This window comes from Xiphophorus hellerii, chromosome 11 (genome assembly GCF_003331165.1).
Source record: "Xiphophorus hellerii strain 12219 chromosome 11, Xiphophorus_hellerii-4.1, whole genome shotgun sequence".
NCBI classification, from domain to species: Eukaryota; Metazoa; Chordata; class Actinopteri; order Cyprinodontiformes; family Poeciliidae; genus Xiphophorus; species Xiphophorus hellerii.
The window spans coordinates 230,354-250,000 of NC_045682.1; the positions used below are offsets into that span (position 1 = coordinate 230,354).

Sequence of the window (19,647 nt, forward strand, 5' to 3'; positions counted from 1 at the left end):
CCTTGTCTTGCTGTGTGACAGCATCCTCTTGTATTCAATATCAACAAAATCGCAGTACTCTTTGAGGGACTCTGTACGAACAGTGTAAATGTGGAAGTACTGGTAGATTTTAAAAATTATATTCTCAATGTCCACATCAAGTCTGTCTGCCCCGTGATGGACACTGATAGGTTTTTTCCTTTCGAACCTAAATAAAAGAAAGAACCACAGACAACGTATATGAATTTTACGTGGAGCTTTTGCAAAAGGGAAGGCTCTGCCAATTCTTCCTCCGAACAATCCACAGAGTGTTCTGGTCTGCCCTCACAACTGCTCCTGTTTTTATTGTCAAAGAAGAACAGGCAAGGGGGCAGTCAGGAAACACAACAGAGGTCGTAAAGCTTCTAACCCAAACATCTAACAACCCAGGTCCAGATGTGATATCTGATCAAAGGTCTGAGCCCGGTTCAAATCTCGGTCAGTACTGTCAAGAAAACAAAATACGACTGTTCACAGGTAGTTACTAAATTAGGGGGTGCGTAAAGTTGAACCGACAGTAGTGACCTCCATACACACGTAAGGAAGGGAACACTTTAAACAGAAAATCACAATGATCTATAGGCTGAATGTGAACTAAAGTAAGAATAAAATGATAATACCAAAAAATCTCTAACAAAATACACAATGAATAATTGGAATATAAAATAAAAGAAACAGCAAAAAATCAAAAGCAGTTTTCTCATCCTTAACACCACTTGTTTAACATTTTTAGTGTAGGAATCATTCAGCAAATGAATTTTTCTGTTTATTTATTACAGGACTTCATCATTGTTCAGAAAATCGTCAGAAACGTGAAACAAGTCATCTTCAGTTGTCTCATAAGATGCCTTTCCCATGGAACTCCAGTATGTGTTGTGAGGCCTCCCCATCTTTTGACCTCTGACATAACTGTTCGTTTGGAGCGGGTGTGTAAATCATCCTGTGCTTTCCTGATGAATGCAATCGGGTTGATCAAAGGAACCACAGCACACAGTCCTCCCCAATTTTTCGGCAAGAACATGTATGCTTCATTCCCGCATATGAAGTACCAATCTGTTAACATCCTTGAGCCATAATCTCCTGGCACTATGGCGCTGCACAGTGTTGTCTCCTGTCTCCTCTTTATCTTATGCGTGATGTTGAAACTCCTCTCCTGAAGCAAGTTGTCACAGTCTGGGTTTTCCTTCCAGCCTTTGCAGTGTGGAGCCATCCTTTGACCCCTGCAGGCTACGCAGGTGATGTAATCCTGTGTCGGTTCGCAGTAGGTGTAAACTCTGTTACACAAGTTCCAGGGCAATGTCCCTAGAAAAACATTTCCATTATTATAAACACAGTTCCCCAGAGATCCTGGTTTAGCTCCTGCTAACGAAATGATCTCTGGTATTTTCCATACAGTTTGTTGAGATGACGAAAAAGGAAGTACATCATCTGCAAGTGAACAATTCAAAAATTGAAACAGTCCTTGCACAGCCTCACCCATCCGGAGGTCAGCTGAATAATCCTTCTCACGTGGTCTGTCTCCCCTTAGGGGCGGGACGCGCCGTGGTCTGGTGCTTAGAACATAGAGACACATCTGTTTGTCGTCTGTAATGTTACCTGGTCGGAGACCTGAGTTGTGTATGGAAACCGGCAGCTGCGCACACACGTAGCAGTTCACAGCATGTCCTTCATAAGCAGTTCTATTCATCAGTTTCCACCACAGGTTGGTGCTGTAGTCGTGTGGGTGGAACTCAGGCTCACTTCCTTCTCCAAACATCAAACATACAGCAGTCACAGCACAGTAGAAGATCCATCTTGCATATGGAGTCCCCATTACTGCTCGGCGTGAAGAGATGTCAGAACCCCCAAACTAAAAGAGTGAGAATCTTAGCAGATCTTCGCTGGGTTTGAGACAAACTAATATTAAAAATTAGAATGCCTGTGTAGCCCAGAGGCTAAAAGCCCACCTTCCTCTCTACTCCGAATTAGGGGTCCAACACTCTCTGCCGCTTACAGTGACTAAGATGTATCCAGCTGGGTCTTTCAGCGATCTTTACAGCTGTTGGTGTGGTCATCAGCACTTGGAACGGTCCTTCCCACCGTGGACTCGCCCAGTTCTTTCGTTTGATGACCTTTATGTAGACCCAGTCACCTGGCTCAAGTGAAATGGCTTCCTGTATAGGAGGAGAATCAGAAGGCAGTAAATTCGCACTGGACACTTCCTTCAGTTTAAGAGTCCTGATCATATAATCTGCTAATGTCTGTTCTTCATCAGCTTTTTGTATGTCCGGAGCAAACAGAGGCAATCTGTAAGCTCTCCCATGAATTATTTCAAAAGGTGTTAGACCATCAGCTGTTGAGGTGATTCTCATATAGAGCTTCACCAAGTCTAAGCATTCTGGCCAGGATCGGCCAGTGTCTGCCATGCACTTCCTTAATCTACTTTTCACAGTAGCATTTGTTCTTTCCACCAGCCCTGCACTCTGTGGCCGATAGGCACAGTGATTCTTTAATGTCATTCCCAAGTGTGTAGCCATGTTTTGTATCACTTGGTTTACAAAATGTGGTCCATTGTCACTATAAACAGTCTGTGGGATGCCATGTGTTGGGATGATAGTTTTACAAATAGCCTTAGCTACTGTTAAAGCATCTGCATGCTTTGCTGGAACTATTTCAACCCATTTAGAAAAAGCATCAATCATCACCAGACAATATTTATATGGCCCACTTTGTGAAAGTTCAATAAAATCCATATGCATAGTTTGAAAGGGATAAGATGATTTTGGGAACCTGCCTCGTTTTGGCCTTATGTTTCCCTGAGGATTGTATTTCACACAGACTGGACATGCAGTACAAAAAGATTTTAAGTAAGAATTTAAACCATACGTTGTGAAATGCTGTTTTATTTATGGATTCCATCCCCCCTGTTGACACATGGCAGCGCCCATGTGACACAATTGCTGCTGCTTTAAATAAAGACTTAGGAAGCACTGGTTTGTCATTAACCTCAAAAATGTTCCCGACATTCATTTTTGCACCTTTAGTTATCCACAGCCTTTTCTCAGCCTGTGGTGCATTGTCCTGCATGTCTTTTAGTACTGTTTTGTCTATCATTTGTTGTTCCCCTTCAGTCTGTGCTGAGAAAATACCTTTCCCATGCTTCCCTGCTGCAGCTTCTTTAGCGATTTTATCAGCTAGTCTGTTTCCATTTGAAACTTCATCTTTGCTTTTTGTGTGAGCTGCGCATTTACATACAGCTAGTTTAGTTGGGAGTTGTATTGCTTGTAAAAGATCTTTAAGCAAAGATGCATGCGTTATTGGTCTCCCAGTAGAGGTTGTCATTCCTCTACGCTCCCATTGTTTCGCAAAATAAAACAGTGTAGAGAAAACATACTGGCTATCTGTGTACACTGTCAGGTGCTTGTCCTTAGCCAGTTCGCATGCCCTAGTCAAAGCAATCAATTCTGCTGCTTGTGCAGAATGAGTGCTAGAAATTCTTTCTGCTTCTATTATTTTGTTCGGCAAAGCAACAACAGAATAACCTGTCTGGTTTTTACCCATAGGGTCCTTTGAACATGACCCATCAACAAACCAGACTTCTCCTTTTGCTAATGGGGTGTCCTGTAGGTCTGGCCTAGGAAGCTGCAAATGCTCTGTAGCTTCTAGGCAGCTGTGCGGCGTTCCATCACATGGTAATGGAAGCAAAGTAGCTGGATTCAGGATCGTACACCGTTTTATTACAATGTGTGGTTGTGACAAAAGTGTCGCCGTGTACGAAAGGTGTCGTGCTGGTGAGAGCAAATTCATTTTGCTCTGCAAAAGTAGAACATCTACAGCATGTGGAACTAACAGCTCCATTTTGTGAAACAAAACTATGTCAGCCGACATGTTTACCGCTAACGCTGCAGCACAAATAGCTTGCACACAGCCTGGCAGAGACTGTGCTACTGGATCCAGCCTTCTTGAGTAGAAAGCCAATGGTTTTAGCTTATCATCATGATTCTGTAGTAACACGGAGGTCATAAATCCATTTCTGCAGTCTACAGTTTGAACAAAGGTTTTTTTTATAGTTTGGAAGAATCAAAGTTGTTGCCTGCATTAATGCTTGTTTAAGTTCAGCAAATCTTTTTTCAGCTTCAGGATTCCAAGTTATTTTGTCAGTCATGGCCATTGGGGTGCCATGAATCAAATCCTGTAAAGCCTGTGTTTTTTCAGCATAGTGTGGAATCCAGGCTCTGCAGTAATTGCAAAGTCCGAGAAATGACATCATTTGCTTCTTAATTTCTGGTTTAGGAGCTTCAGAAACTGTCTCTTTTCTCGCTTTTTGAATCTGTTTCCCCTCAGCAGAAAGTGTGTGTCCCAAATAATTTACCTCTTCCCTGACCCACTGGAGCTTATCTTTGTTTACTCTATTCCCTGTCTGACAGAGATGGTGCAGCAGAGCGAGTGAATCTGCTCTGCATGCTTCCTCGCTTTCAGATGCAATTAACAGGTCATCAACATAAATCAAAAGTTGACTTTTTTCTGATATTTTAAAATCAGACAAGCAGGCCATAATTGCTTCGCAAAATATGCTTGGACTGTCCGCAAAACCTTGGGGTAATCTAGTATAACTATACCCCTGACCTCTGTAGGTAAATGCGAACCAAAACTGGGAGTCTGGATGAATGGGTACAGAGAAAAAAGCATTGCTGAGGTCAATTACTGTGAAGAATTTATTGCTTGGTCTTAGCGAGTTTAACAACGTGTGTGGGTCTGGGACATTTGGTGCTCTCGTTTGTACTGCTTCATTGACTGATCGTAAATCTTGAATCATGCGCCAGTCTCTTTTGTTTGCCTTTTGACATATGTTCCCTATGTGTTTGTCCATCGGCAGATTTCACCCAAATGGACTCATTTGTGGGGTTTACACCTTCTATTTTAGTTTTTTAAAACTGTTTTGCATGCATCGGTGTCACATAAAAATTCAACTTTTTCCCCGCAAACAATCAGTGTGATATAAGGTTTTTCTTTTAATGCATTTAACATATCCCAAGCTGCACATACATCCACTATTTCATCAATTTGATCTGGTGTTAAGTTTTGTTTGGTTGTGGAAAAGTCTAGTCATGCTGATGAGTTATACTTTTGTTTTTTCTCCCATCTGCCACCCTTCCGGTGATTTATTTTATTTTCTGGGCAATGTCTTGCCCAGTGGCCAGGATGACCACAAGTCCAACATCCATCTGAACGTTGTGGTTTTTGAGGGGTATAGTTTCGGGGTGGCTGCTCATAGCGACCTCCTCTGCTGCTGTTTTTCCCTCGGCCTCTTGAGGAGCCGCGGAAAAAGACAGAGGTATCTACTTCTCCAAAATCCTCCAGATGAAAGACATCTGATCCTGTTTTTGGTTTTTTAACTACTTTTTCTGCATGACGTGCCCATGTCATCAGCTGTGGGACTGAGGCAGCATCATATTCAACTAGGTGTTTTTTAATCCACCCCTCAATTTCAGGGCGGAAACTTGACATTAAAGCGTTTTTTTAGCTGTTGCTGACATACACTTTTTGGCCTTACAAACAAAATAGTGGCTTCCTCACTGGTATTAAAAGGTGCACTCGGCTGTCTATCCACCGAGCTTGGTGACACTGAGACAAGGGCAGACGAATCTGCCGCAGCGGTTGGGGGAGGAGCAGTCGGCCGTACGTGCTCCCCCCGTCCCACCGAGGCATTCCGCCTGTCAATATCTGCTGGTCTTACAAATAAGTTATTTGATTCTACGAGCCTTTTGTCTTTAACCTTTTTAATTTGTTCTTTTTTCTTGCTACACTACTCTCCAAAATTCCCACAATTGCTTGCCATTGATCAATTTTTAGCTTCCCATCTATTTTATTTTTCTTTTTCCATTTTTTTTTAAATTTTTTTTATATATGTGCAATGCTACCAGAAAATCTGGACATCATGTACTTTTCATCCCCTTTGGGGCCCTCAACGAGTGAGGAATTACAGGAATTTGTGTTTCCCCTTGTTTAAATCACTTGCAGTTGTAGCTTAAAAATACTAGTATCACGTGCTCTCTCAGAGAAAGTGCTGTAAGTCAGCGCTCAGTGCCTCCTGAAGAACAGGCTTCTACTTGGAGCTGAGCTCCAAGCGGTTCTTCACTTTGGATTCTAATTCCGAAGGCAGAGAGTTTTACTCCCAGAGAGAGAAACACCATTCACTCCTTCATGCGCACACAGCAACAAAACAGCAAACAAAACACCAATAGCAGCACAGCAAATAACAAACTTTCTATCTACGTGAGGACTTTCCCTTAAGAGGCGTCCTCTAATTAAGGAGGCTCTAAGAGCCTATCCTTTTGCCTTTAGTTGAAACTCTCTGTCAACTGGGACTCTAACCCTTCATTATTCTTTAGTCAAATTGAAATGTTAATATTTGACAAGGACTCAAACCTGTATTTCTTTAGTCAAATTAATATTTGACAAGGACTCAAACCTGTATTTCTTTAGTCAAATTAATATTTGACAAGGACTCAAACCTGTATTTCTTTAGTCAAATTAATATTTGACAAGGACTCAAACCTATATGACTTAAAATTCACCTACGTTTCTGTAGTTTTCGGGTTGTCCAGTCGGATCTCGTCACTCCGCCGTTGGCAGACAAAGTCGGATACGTCGCTGGCCCAGCGAAGAATTTGCTTCCTGGGTTTTCCTTTCCAGGTCCAATTGACTCTGGCCGTGCACGGATTCAACGTGTCTTCCTCTGCCTGACAGCGGGGGAGGTGAGAGATCCCGGGTTTCGGCACCAAATAATGATAGGTTTTTTCCTTTTGAACCTAAATAAAAGAAAGAACCACAGACAACGTATATGAATTTTACGTGGAGCTTTTGCAAAAGGGAAGGCTCTGCCAATTCTTCCTCCGAACAATCCACAGAGCGTTCTGGTCTGCCCTCACAACAGCTCCTGTTTTTATTGTCAAAGAAGAACAGGCAAGGGGGCAGTCAGGAAAAACAACAGAGGTCGTAAAGCTTCTAACCCAAACATCTAACAACCCAGGTCCAGATGTGATATCTGATCAAAGGTCTGAGCCCGGTTCAAATCTCGGTCAGTACTGTCAAGAAAACAAAATACGACTGTTCACAGGTAGTTACTAAATTAGGGGGTGCGTAAAGTTGAACCGACAGTAGTGACCTCCATACACACGTAAGGAAGGGAACACTTTAAACAGAAAATCACAATGATCTATAGGCTGAATGTGAACTAAAGTAAGAATAAAATGATAATACCAAAAAATCTCTAACAGACACAGTTGTTAAGTATGTGTGCTGGGCAACCCACGCCAATCAATGTTTTGTTTTGTAGCATTCTCTTCAAATTTGCAAATACATTATTCCCCCCTTCATCACACCGGGTTCCACCAAAATTAGTGTTGCAATTGTCCCCGGTAAATGCGACGCATTTGGAAGCCAAATTGTTTTTTGCCAATGTTTCCATTAGGTAATTGGCGATGGTGGTTGCAGTCTCATTTGGTGTATCTTGCACTTGAATCAACTTGCTCTGCACACCACCCTCCTTCCAATCAAAGTACTGAATAATTATGGGGAAGATTTTCACCGCACCGTGATTACTCCCATCAGTACTTACACCACAAAATGGGATGTCTTTGAGCGCTTCGTGCTCCACTTCAACAGAATGAGGTGCCAGAACACCATCAACAATAGCCTCGGTCTTAGTTCGGGCACAACTAAACTTTTTGGCAGTGTCTGAATCGGGGAGGGTCTTTTTCAACAATGAACTCATGCAGTCCATAGATGGATAACTGTTGTGATGTTTCACTGTGTGGAATGACCATGCAGCCTCCACTGCATTCACTGCATCCTCGTTCCCTGGTTTGACAAAGTACTGTGTGATCGAGCTAGCACTACTCTCACCTCGGACAGCTGTTTTGTGTTTCTCGGTGTCCAGGTGGCTTTTCAGATCCCTTGCACCTCCATTGGACACCGAGACATTTGTGCCTGCTTTGCACACTGTGCACAAGGCCTCCCATTTGTCTCGACCGGGTCTGAAAGCGGGGAAACTCTTTTGTAAATCGCCGGTAAACATACATTTGCGCTTTGGCATGTTGTTGGCGTACTGACAGTGACGCCATCTATCTTCTGATTAAGAACAGGGCTGCCCGCACTGACACGGCTCAGGGATTACGTCATACGCAGCGCCGTGCGCAGTGCCCTAGTGCCTGTAAATTTAATGGTCCAATGAAGGTAATTTAAAAACCAGGACATTTCCTCACTTTCTAAAAAAAACCCGGGACGCCCGGGACAGGACGTGAAATACGGACAAGTCCCGGGAAATACGGACGTTTGGTCACCCTAGTCTAACAGAAACCTTCCTCATTCTGCCTTTATCTGTACAAACCCATTTTTGTTCTGAATCAACCACAAATCTCTTCACAGTATGATAACGCTTCAGTTTTCGTTAAATATCTAATGTTTTCATACCTTGTCATATGGCACTACTAGGCCTGTCGCGATAAACGATAAACCAATTAATCGTACGATAAATTAAAACTATCAACCTCATTTCGATAAAGCCGATAACTATATCGGCTTTATCGTCTCTTCTGGCCTTTTTCTCTTTCTGTTAATGACACTGAATGAAAAAGGCTCAACTCCGGTGCTCTCCACTGACTCTTCCCTTCCTCATTTCCTTAGTGTAAAGCCCAGCGCAGACGACACGTTCTTAGAGCTGTCGGCCGATTGTCGGCCCATTTTCAAAACCTGAGAGACCACACATTAGCTGACACAAATCCTAGGTATAACGGCTCGATTGGGTTCAGTCCTGCCATGTGGTGTCCAACAATGGGCACAAAATAATGACTACAAGTTCAGTTAACTAATTTTAAAACCAGGCATTATAATCAATGCTTTACTACAATCTACCTGCCATGCATGTGGCTGGTGTCAGCGTAAAGTCCTGACTCAATGAAAATCATTATAACCTATTTACGTCACGTTAACGAAGAACAGCTGAAAAGTTACCGGGTTCATCAACTGCGGTAGCAATTTCGCTCCAACTCCTCCTCTTGTCATTTCTACACTGCCTGGCCAAAAAAAAAGTCGCCACCAAAAAATGGTCACACTCTCTAATATTTTGTTGGACCGCCTTTAGCTTTGATTACAGCCCGCATTCGCTGTGGCATTGTTTCAATAAGCTTCTGCAGTGTCACAAGATTTATTTCCATCCAGTGTTGCATTAATCTTTCACCAAGATCTTGTATTGATGATGGGAGAGTCTGACCACTGCGCAAAGCCTTCTCCAGCACATCCCAAAGATTCTCAATGGGGTTAAGGTCTGGACTCTGTGGTGGCCAATCCATGTGTGAAAAAGATGTCTCATGCTCCCTGAACCACTCTTTCACAATGTGAGCCCGATGAATCCTGGCATTGTCATCTTGGAATATGCCCGTTCCATTTGGGAAGACAAAATCTATTGATGGAATAACCTGGTCATTCAGTATATTCAGGTAGTCAGCTGACCTCATTCTTTGGGCACACAATGTTGCTGAACCTAGACCTGACCAACTGCAGCAACCCCCTACTGCCCCCACAGGCTTGTACAGTAGGCACTAGGCATGATGGGTGCATCACTTCACCTGCCTCTCTTCTTACCCTGATGCGCCCATCACTCTGGAACAGGGTAAATCTGGACTCATCAGACCACATGACCCTCTTCCATTCCTCCAGAGTCCAATCTTTATGCTCCCTAACAAACTGAAGCCTTTTTTTCTGGTTAGCCTTACTGATTAGAGGTTTTCTCCCCACCATCCTTCCAGTTGTTAATGATGCGTTGGACAGTTCTTAACCCAATTCTAGTAGTTTCTGCAATCTCCTTAGATGTTTTCTCTGCTTGATGCATGCCAATGATTTGACCCTTCTTAAACAGACTAACGTCTTTTCCACGACCACAGGATGTGTCTTTTGCCATGGTTGTTTAAGAAATGAGGAGTTACTCATTGCATCAGCTGGGGTTAAATAACTTGTTGCCAGCTGAAAGATAATCGCCTATGGAGTACCTATTTATCCAATCGGAGGCTTGTACCTATTCGCTTAGTTAAATCCAGGTGGCGACTTTTTTTTTGGCCAGGCAGTGTATATTCTTTCTCTCATGTTGAATAAACATTAATGTTGTTTCCACATATCATCTCCAATGTCCGCTGGACTTCGGGTTGCTCCGTGTCAGCTGTTTGGGATTCCCCTCTGTAATTTCCCCTCAGAAAGCTGGAGGAGAATCCTCGCTTTCTGATTGGCTGCCTGTCACATTCAACATGCTGCGTTAACGCTCCCAGTCGGGGAAAACCCGATTTAGATTGGAGTGGCAACGATGATCGGTAGTAACACACCACACAATCTTAGAAAGACCAACGTTCTAAGATTGTCGTAAGGGGAAAAATAGGAGCAAAAAATCGTGTAGTGTGAACTATTGCATCAGGTAGTCGGATGTGCCCATCTTCTCTATTTAAATCTAATTATTACTGAAGGGCAACATAATATACAGACTTCATAATGTTTTGGTTGAATGCAGTATTTATTTCCACTTTGGTTTTATGTTGTTTAGTTTTTTTTTTCAAGTGAGTTTTTTGTTAATGGAGACTGAGAATCCTTTTTATTTTTGTTTTTGGTTGTTTTGTTTATTTTATTTATCAGTTCCAGTGTTAAGTGTTCTTTTGAAAATAAAGTGTATCTATCTTTGGCAGGAAATCGCATGCATTATTACGTCATTTCAATTAAATCAATGTAAAAAGGTCTTCAAACAATATTATCGTTTATCGCAATAATTTTTGAGACAATTAATTGTTCAGCAAAATTTGATATCGTGACAGGCCGAGGCACTACACTATCTGATGATTTTCGTCAGCAGAGATTCTTTCTCTTTCCCATATTGCTTGAAACCTGTGGCTTGCTTAATAATGTGGAACATCCTTCTTAAGTAGATTTCCTTTAATTGAGCTCATCAGACAAACTAATCAACCAGCTCTCTGAAATTAATTATAGTGATTCAAAGAGCCCTGACACACAATACCATCTATAAATTTCATAGCACAACAAAAAAATGAATCTTTATGACACTTAAATCCAAATTGCATAATAATTTGGAACATGGTGTATATTGTGACTATATAACTCATAGAAAAACATTAAATACTTAGGTATTTAATGTTTTATACAATATCTTATATTTCTGCCAAACCTGAGGCCTCAACCAGGCTTATGCAATGCATCTGTTGTGGCAGAGAATATATTGAGATAAATGCTCATATAAATACCAGGGCTTAACCTTGAGTGCTCAAACTCTTGATTTCTGTTTGAAATCAAGAGTTGCAGGAGAGATGCATCTGAAGCCTCAACATCTTTTTTGCAGCAGGGTAAAATGCAGATTTTTGTCACTGAGAATGAATACAGTAACTTTGTTCTATGGACCAAGAAGGACTTTGCTGTTGTACGTTTTGCTCCAGACCTGGCAGCTATCTTTGAGAAGGCAAAACAATTTGTTGGATGTGTGAGTCTCCCTGAACTTGTAAGCTGCAATTTCACAAAGATACAGGCCTGCACGAAATGGGATTCCGCTTTCTGCCTATAACGACAAAACATCCCCAAAAATCTGACGCGGTAACTCCAGAAAAAGCATAAGCAAAATACGGTGTCCTGAGAGCAGAATTGACATAGTTGCCTATGACAGTGAAAACTGTAAAATTGTTTGGTTTCATTTAAGTTGTGTGGGTCTGCAGCTTAGGTTTGTTAATCATGCACCAGTAAAATGTGATGTACATATTTGTTGTAATAAAGGTGGCTTTAACCGATTAATAACTTTTGTTTGGTCTGATTTGTTTCTCTATGCAACAAATATTGAATATAAGCCATGTTTTCTTAAACCTGGGTCTATTGTCAATACCAGTTTATAGTGAAAGACCAACAAAAACTAAATGAAATTTAGATGTGCTTATTTAAGTGTGACACAACTGTTCAACCATTTGTGTACTTACACACAGTCAGGCAAAGCTCTGTAAAATAGCAACATATTGTAACTGCTTTATTTGAAAGGGTAACATCCTCACCCTCACATGGCAGTGTCAGAGAAATTGGCATTGTACCTTACAATATCTTATATTTCTGACATATACTGTATTTACAATCCCCTTATCAACATGAATTCATTAAAAACTCACTATTTCAATTCAAATGTGCATATAATCTTTCCTTAAATATGAAAATCAAGTAATTAAGCAATTTTTTTGGTTATTGCAGGTTATGAATGATTAACTTCAAAGTTTATTTCTAATATGTAGGAACCAAATGACAAACAAACTGCTGCATGAAGCCATGAAGATTAACTAGGCTAAACTTGTTCTGTGTAAATATTCTCCATCATACTTTAAATGTATTAAGTGTTAAAAATTAGATTCAAAACAAACAGCAAACAGACTTTACTGACAGAAGAATTTGGTACACTATATAGGAAACTCAACAATGACATTGCACTACATTTCTAGCCTTAAAGCACGATGCATACTGTTATTGCGCAATAGCCAGCCACGCCCTAAACCTCACAACTCCCAAGGACTGACTACTGATCAACTCTCCATCTAACGGGTCCGGAAAATCTCTAAACCTTCGAGTATTACCCTGAAGCAGGTCTAGGAGAGATAATCAGTCTAAGCTGGCATCGAGAGAGATTCATCTAGCCTTTAACTACCTATAGTCCAGGAAGCTATGACCCTTTTCAGTTAAGAAGCAATCAGTTGAGTAGCCCTCACAACTGCATAACTTCAATAACCACTCTTGTTAATGGTAGCTCTCCCTCTATCAACAGCGTGCACTTGTTACAGGCTAGATAGTTTTTAGTGGCTCAACATAAGCCCCAAGGTCATTATTTTACCAACACTAAAGGAATTTCTGAAGCCACCACACTTCTAGAATCATATTCATAGATTTTACACTAATTAGGAGAACCAAAAATAATAGATGACTCAATTAATTTCAGTGTCCACAAATCTTATTAGAATTTTAATGCATCTTTATTAAGCAAGCGTTTAGCAAGGATAAGTGACAGACAGATTAATTATCAATGATTACAAATTAAGAATAAATATTAAAATCATTATAAACCACCTTCAACCTATTCTAACCTATTTCCCTAAACTGTGTCCCTAATTTACTGAGCGAGGCTTTGGGGTGCAGTTCAACTCATACCCAGATGATGAATGATCTCGGCAACAGGAAACTTCAAATGTCCTTGGTCAGAGTCTTTGGTTTTGTACGGCAAAATCCTCTTCAGAATAGAAGCAAAGCAGAACTGGTTGTTGTCTTCCAAACACTCAAATCTTCATCACTCAGTGACCTTTGTCTTTTCTCCAAGTCTGTTGCAGTAACCTTGAGATCTTTGGGTTGAGGCAAAGTAGGCAGTCGAATCAGGAACCAGGGCTGAGGGTTGATGGATCTTGTCCCTTCTAGCAGCGCGGAGTCTTCACTTCCCTGTGGTTCCAGGGTGCGGTCCTCTGCTAATCTTCTGTCTGCATCCTCTTGTTGGCTTGACTTCAGCACCCTCTTTTCATGGGTTTTTATACTCTCTCATCCCATGGTTATGTATGGGGTGATGGCCTACGTGACTTCTCGAACGTTAGATGGTTCTGTAGAAAGCACCAACCCTTCTTACAGCAGCCAACGCCTGGCTTACGCACAGCAGTCAACGCCTTGCTTACTTCCTTTTTTCTGCTGCCTGTCCACCGACTAAAATACTTCCCCATTTTAGTTTTGAAGAAAACATCTTACTTCCTCTTTGGAACTCCCCTGCCTCCCCGCTCAGCTCAGTTTTGACATCTACTTTAGTTACAACACAGTCTGAGAAAAACATGTCATTTCGCTTCACAATGTATCATTACTTCAGTTACAATTCTGTAGATTATCATAAATCATTAAACATAATCAACTTTCTGTTTTAATTCAAACATAACTTTTTATAATAATCATCTGAGATTAATTCTATTCATCATTCTTTCATTGTGTTATTTATTTCTTGATCTACTTTTTTATATCAACTCTTTGTATAGTCATCAGTAAATCAAAGTACAAAAATCCTCATTGTTATAATCATTAACAAATCAAAATACAAGAATACATTTCTTATAATCAATCAGTAATAAAATGCAGGAATACTGTATATATATTATTTAATCATCATTAAATCAAAATGCAAGATCACTTATGTCCCTCAGGCCTTAATGCTCTGTTTTCTGCATTAATCTGGAAAGATTTCACCCCTCTATACCAGTTTTCACCAGACAATACTTAAACTCAAGATTTTCAAAACAAAATTGACACTATGATGTAGCTCAGGGGTGCTCAAAGTCGGTCCTCGAGGGCCGGCATCCTGCACATTTTAGTTCTCTTCCTGGTGGTAGTAACAACCTTTTCAGCATGTCAGTGTTCTTCTTTGGCCTTCTAACAAGTCATCATTTGATCCAGGTGCGTTAAACCAGGGAGAAAACTAAAACATGCAGGATGCGGGCCCTCAAGGACCCACTTTGGGCACCCCTGATGAAGCTCTTACAACATTCTGAAGATGTCTTGCTAATGACAATTTTATTTAACATTTTCTTTTACTAAGAGTAAAATTACCAGCAGAAATACTTGGCTTGCACCCCCACACACAGACACACACACACATTTATATATTTTAGGCATTCATGATTCCATTTTTCTTTGGGCACACATGCTTTCGACAGGTACAACAATGACAGCAGCAGCGACAGCAGTAATGTTGCAGCAAACAGAAGAGTCTGCTTGACGTCACTGCTTCATTTTCTCCCCCTCTTGCTTTGTCCTGCTCTTGCATTTCTTGCACTTTTGCTGGGATTATTTCCTTCTGAAAAGTTTGATTATCTTTTTCATAAGAAACAAGTGTCTCACTTGTGTTCTCTTTCAGTTGAAGTTTTTCAATCTGACTCAGCATGTGAAACTTAAGTTGTTGAAGCTCAACATATTTTATATTGGCAGATTTGGTAGAACTGTCAAAGTTCCCCTGAGTTGATGTGTGTGTTCCTTTTTCTGGTAATGAATTGTCCATAAGTGTTTCTTTTAGTGTTATTTTACCAAAATGAATTATTTCTTTTAGCCTTTTATCCAAATTATTTCTAATCTCCTGACCTCTGTGCTTCATCAGATTAATCTCCTTAAATTCCATTCTGGTGTCCTTCCAGGACCTTTGTAAGGAATTACTTTTCGGATGTTTAGTATAGTCCTCTGTCCTAGTTGAAACCCTGGGAGAAGTCGCAATCTCCTTTCTGTTCTCTATATCACTATTATCTTTGAGTGCTGGTCCTGGCCATTCCCTGTCAAAAGTTATATATTTACTCAGAGATTTCAAATCATCATCCTCCTTAGAAATAAGGTGGTACTCAGTTTCAACAGGTTTAAGATTCTGAAACTTCATTTCAGGTGTACCTATTTTAAATGGACTCACATTCTCTTTATATGTCTTCAATCTCTGATGACTCAGACTCACAGTTTGTGTTGATTTATCACATACGGTTTGGTTCAAGTGTTGTCTTTGTAGTTTTATCCAGTTTAAATGACGACGGATCCTGTCTCTAATCAAATGAACTTCTCTACTGGTTTTCAATGAAGAAAAAAAGTGGGTGAGATCTTGACTTTTTCCTTCCAAACAGTCTATACTGTTTTGGAAGAGTTCAACTGTCATAAGATTAAGATGTCGTAATCTTTCTAAGAAGGCAGAAAAAATCTCAATCTTCATTGGTGCTTCATCTACATTCTGGTCTAGTTTGTTGATTTCTTCAAAAAAACTGCTGGCTTCTTCTGCCTTCTGGTCTAGTTCAGCCTCTGTGATGTTTATTCTCTCTCTTTCTTGAATATCTTGTTTTTCTTGTTGCAGTATTGCGAGAATTTCTGGGCCTTTTCCTTCTTGTTCTTGTGGTTTTGAACTGATTGCGTTCATGAGAACCTTCAGTTGATCGCCTTGTGTTTTCAGACAAAGGTTAAGATCTTTGAGTTTAGATCTCTCTTTTTTGATTCCATCAAAGAGATTCTTGGTTTCTTCTGTCTTCTTGTGCAGTTCCACCATTGTGCTTTCCAACTCTTGCTTACGTTGCTGAATGTCTTGTTGTAATATTTCACTTTGTTTCTGGATGCCATTCCTAATCGGCTCTAAGACCAGCTCATCTTTCGACATCTTTTGTTTCTCTAGTTCCAGGTCCTGCTTTTCTTTTTTCAGGGTTGCTTCAAGAGAAGTAACTTTTTCTTTTTGCCGGTTCATTGTTTGCTTCCAACGGTTTTCCATATCTTCTCTTTGTTTTAGTGTATCACAAAGGAGACTATTCAGAATTCTCTTTTCTCTTTCAAATACCTCTTTATAACCAGCCACATTTTCCTTCTGTTCCACAAGACAAAGAAGCTTCTGTCCCAAACCAACGGAGAGGTTTTCTACACCTGCAATCCTTTGTTGTAGCTGGACCATTTTCACTTTGATGTTTTCCCTTAGTTTCTCTTTGATGTATTGGATCTGTCCTTGCTGACGTTCTGTTATTTGACTTTTATCCAAGCCACTGTCCTCTCTTGGTGTCAACCCAGACCTCTCTCTCTCAAGTTCTAGATTCTGGATTGAACGCATTTCTTCTTCTGGCTTGTGCATCCTCCTATAATCCACTTGTTGCTTTTCCTTTTGGGTGGTGATCATCGCAGCTTTAGTCCACTCTCTCATCTTACTAACAGTTGTCATCAAAAGCTGCATCTCTTCCTTTTCTTTCTGTAGTTGAAGCCTTTTAGATTGTAGTTCCTGTGTTTGTGCTTGGAACAGATGATCTTTCCTCTCTCTGCCTTGTTGTTTTATGGCAATCGTGTACATGATGTCTTGAAGTCTTTCATGATTTCTTTGGACTGAAACTGACAAATGTTTTAGTTTGATTTTCTCTTTGTTGATCTCTGCCAAGCAACTGCTGGCTTCTTCTGCCTTCTGGTCTAGTTCAGCCTCTGTCATGTTTATTCTCTCTCTTTCTTCTTGAATATCTTGTTTTTCTTGTTGCAGTATTGCGCGTTGTGTCTGGATATTGGACATCATCACTTCCAAGGCCTCTTTTTCTTTGTCTACTTTGTCAGCCACTCTTTGCAGATTCTGTGTTTCCCGTTTCAGTTCTTCCTTCTTCTTGTTTAGATCTTTTTTATCCATGTCCACCATTTGCTTCCATTGATGTTCCATCACTTCTTTCTGATTCCTCATGGAAGACATGATGGATGTTAGATTGATCTTTTCTCTTTCAACTAACTCTTTGTAAGGAGTTAGTGTTTTCATCTGGTCACCAATAGTTGAAACATTCTTCTCCAGTGAAATACATAATAACTGTGCATCTTTATGACCTTTGTGTAATCTTCTCATTTTAACATTGGTCAAGTCACACACCTTGTCTTTTACTCCTTGTAGTGTTAGTCTTAGGTTTGCTGTTGACTTCATTGCATCCAAGAGTTCCTCTTGTCTCATTTTGCACTCTGACAATTCTCTTTCCAGGCGCTTCTTCTCAGTTGACAGTTTCTCTCTGTCTTTTCCAAAGTTCTTCTTCATGGAGATCATTTGTTCTATGTCTTTATGGACACTGCTCATGGAATCTTTAACCTTTTCCTTCATGCTGTTAGCATTATACATCAAAATCTCCAGCTCTTGTCTTTTCTCCTGTATTTTTTTCCTACAGAGATCCAGATTTTGTGTTTGTGTGAGAATTTCTGGGCCTTTTCCTTCTTGTTCTTGTGGTTTTGAACTGATTGCGTTCATGAGAACCTTCAGTTGATCGCCTTGTGTTTTCAGACAAAGGTTAAGATCTTTGAGTTTAGATTTCTCTTTTTTGATTCCATCAAAGAGATTCTTGGTTTCTTCTGTCTTCTTGTGCAGTTCCACCATTGTGCTTTCCAACTCTTGCTTACGTTGCTGAATGTCTTGTTGTAATATTTCACTTTGTTTCTGGATGCCATTCCTAATCGGCTCTAAGACCAGCTCATCTTTCGACATCTTTTGTTTCTCTAGTTCCAGGTCCTGCTTTTCTTTTTTCAGGGTTGCTTCAAGAGAAGTAACTTTTTCTTTTTGCCGGTTCATTGTTTGCTTCCAACGGTTTTCCATATCTTCTCTTTGTTTTAGTGTATCACAAAGGAGACTATTCAGAATTCTCTTTTCTCTTTCAAATACCTCTTTATAACCAGCCACATTTTCCTTCTGTTCCACAAGACAAAGAAGCTTCTGTCCCAAACCAACGGAGAGGTTTTCTACACCTGCAATCCTTTGTTGTAGCTGGACCATTTTCACTTTGATGTTTTCCCTTAGTTTCTCTTTGATGTATTGGATCTGTCCTTGCTGACGTTCTGTTATTTGACTTTTATCCAAGCCACTGTCCTCTCTTGGTGTCAACCCAGACCTCTCTCTCTCAAGTTCTAGATTCTGGATTGAACGCATTTCTTCTTCTGGCTTGTGCATCCTCCTATAATCCACTTGTTGCTTTTCCTTTTGGGTGGTGATCATCGCAGCTTTAGTCCACTCTCTCATCTTACTAACAGTTGTCATCAAAAGCTGCATCTCTTCCTTTTCTTTCTGTAGTTGAAGCCTTTTAGATTGTAGTTCCTGTGTTTGTGCTTGGAACAGATGATCTTTCCTCTCTCTGCCTTGTTGTTTTATGGCAATCGTGTACATGATGTCTTGAAGTCTTTCATGATTTCTTTGGACTGAAACTGACAAATGTTTTAGTTTGATTTTCTCTTTGTTGATCTCTGCCAAGCAACTGCTGGCTTCTTCTGCCTTCTGGTCTAGTTCAGCCTCTGTCATGTTTATTCTCTCTCTTTCTTCTTGAATATCTTGTTTTTCTTGTTGCAGTATTGCGCGTTGTGTCTGGATATTGGACATCATCACTTCCAAGGCCTCTTTTTCTTTGTCTACTTTGTCAGCCACTCTTTGCAGATTCTGTGTTTCCCGTTTCAGTTCTTCCTTCTTCTTGTTTAGATCTTTTTTATCCATGTCCACCATTTGCTTCCATTGATGTTCCATCACTTCTTTCTGATTCCTCATGGAAGACATGATGGATGTTAGATTGATCTTTTCTCTTTCAACTAACTCTTTGTAAGGAGTTAGTGTTTTCATCTGGTCACCAATAGTTGAAACATTCTTCTCCAGTGAAATACATAATAACTGTGCATCTTTATGACCTTTGTGTAATCTTCTCATTTTAACATTGGTCAAGTCACACACCTTGTCTTTTACTCCTTGTAGTGTTAGTCTTAGGTTTGCTGTTGACTTCATTGCATCCAAGAGTTCCTCTTGTCTCATTTTGCACTCTGACAATTCTCTTTCCAGGCGCTTCTTCTCACTTGACAGTTTCTCTCTGTCTTTTCCAAAGTTCTTCTTCATGGAGATCATTTGTTCTATGTCTTTATGGACACTGCTCATGGAATCTTTAACCTTTTCCTTCATGCTGTTAGCATTCTTCATCAAAACCTCCAGCTCTTGTCTTTTCTCCTGTATTTTTTTCCTACAGAGATCCAGATTTTGTGTTTGTGTGAGAATTTCTGGGCCTTTTCCTTCTTGTTCTTGTGGTTTTGAACTGATTGCGTTCATGAGAACCTTCAGTTGAT

At 40.4% G+C, this 19,647-nt stretch overlaps 1 protein-coding gene across 8 annotated transcripts in view; it reads right to left on the reverse strand.

The window, feature by feature from the left end:
* Positions 1-19,647, reverse strand: part of LOC116728191 (golgin subfamily A member 4-like) — a 43,427-nt gene that overhangs the window by 581 nt on the left and 23,199 nt on the right. Inside the window, exons 1-2 of one of the 8 annotated variants that reach the window (XR_004340958.1) lie at positions 1,965-7,033; positions 410-1,867 (exon numbers count right to left, since the gene is read on the reverse strand). Coding sequence is in view for 6 of the 8 variants with exons in the window: in XM_032576083.1 (XP_032431974.1) it covers positions 14,705-15,790; positions 15,842-19,636 (4,881 nt within the window). In the remaining 2 variants the exon portion in view is untranslated. Of the gene's footprint in view, positions 1-409; positions 7,034-13,572; positions 15,791-15,841 lie in introns of those variants that run through there. The other 7 variants (XM_032576088.1, XM_032576089.1, XM_032576083.1 and 4 more) reach the window with 7 other exon arrangements.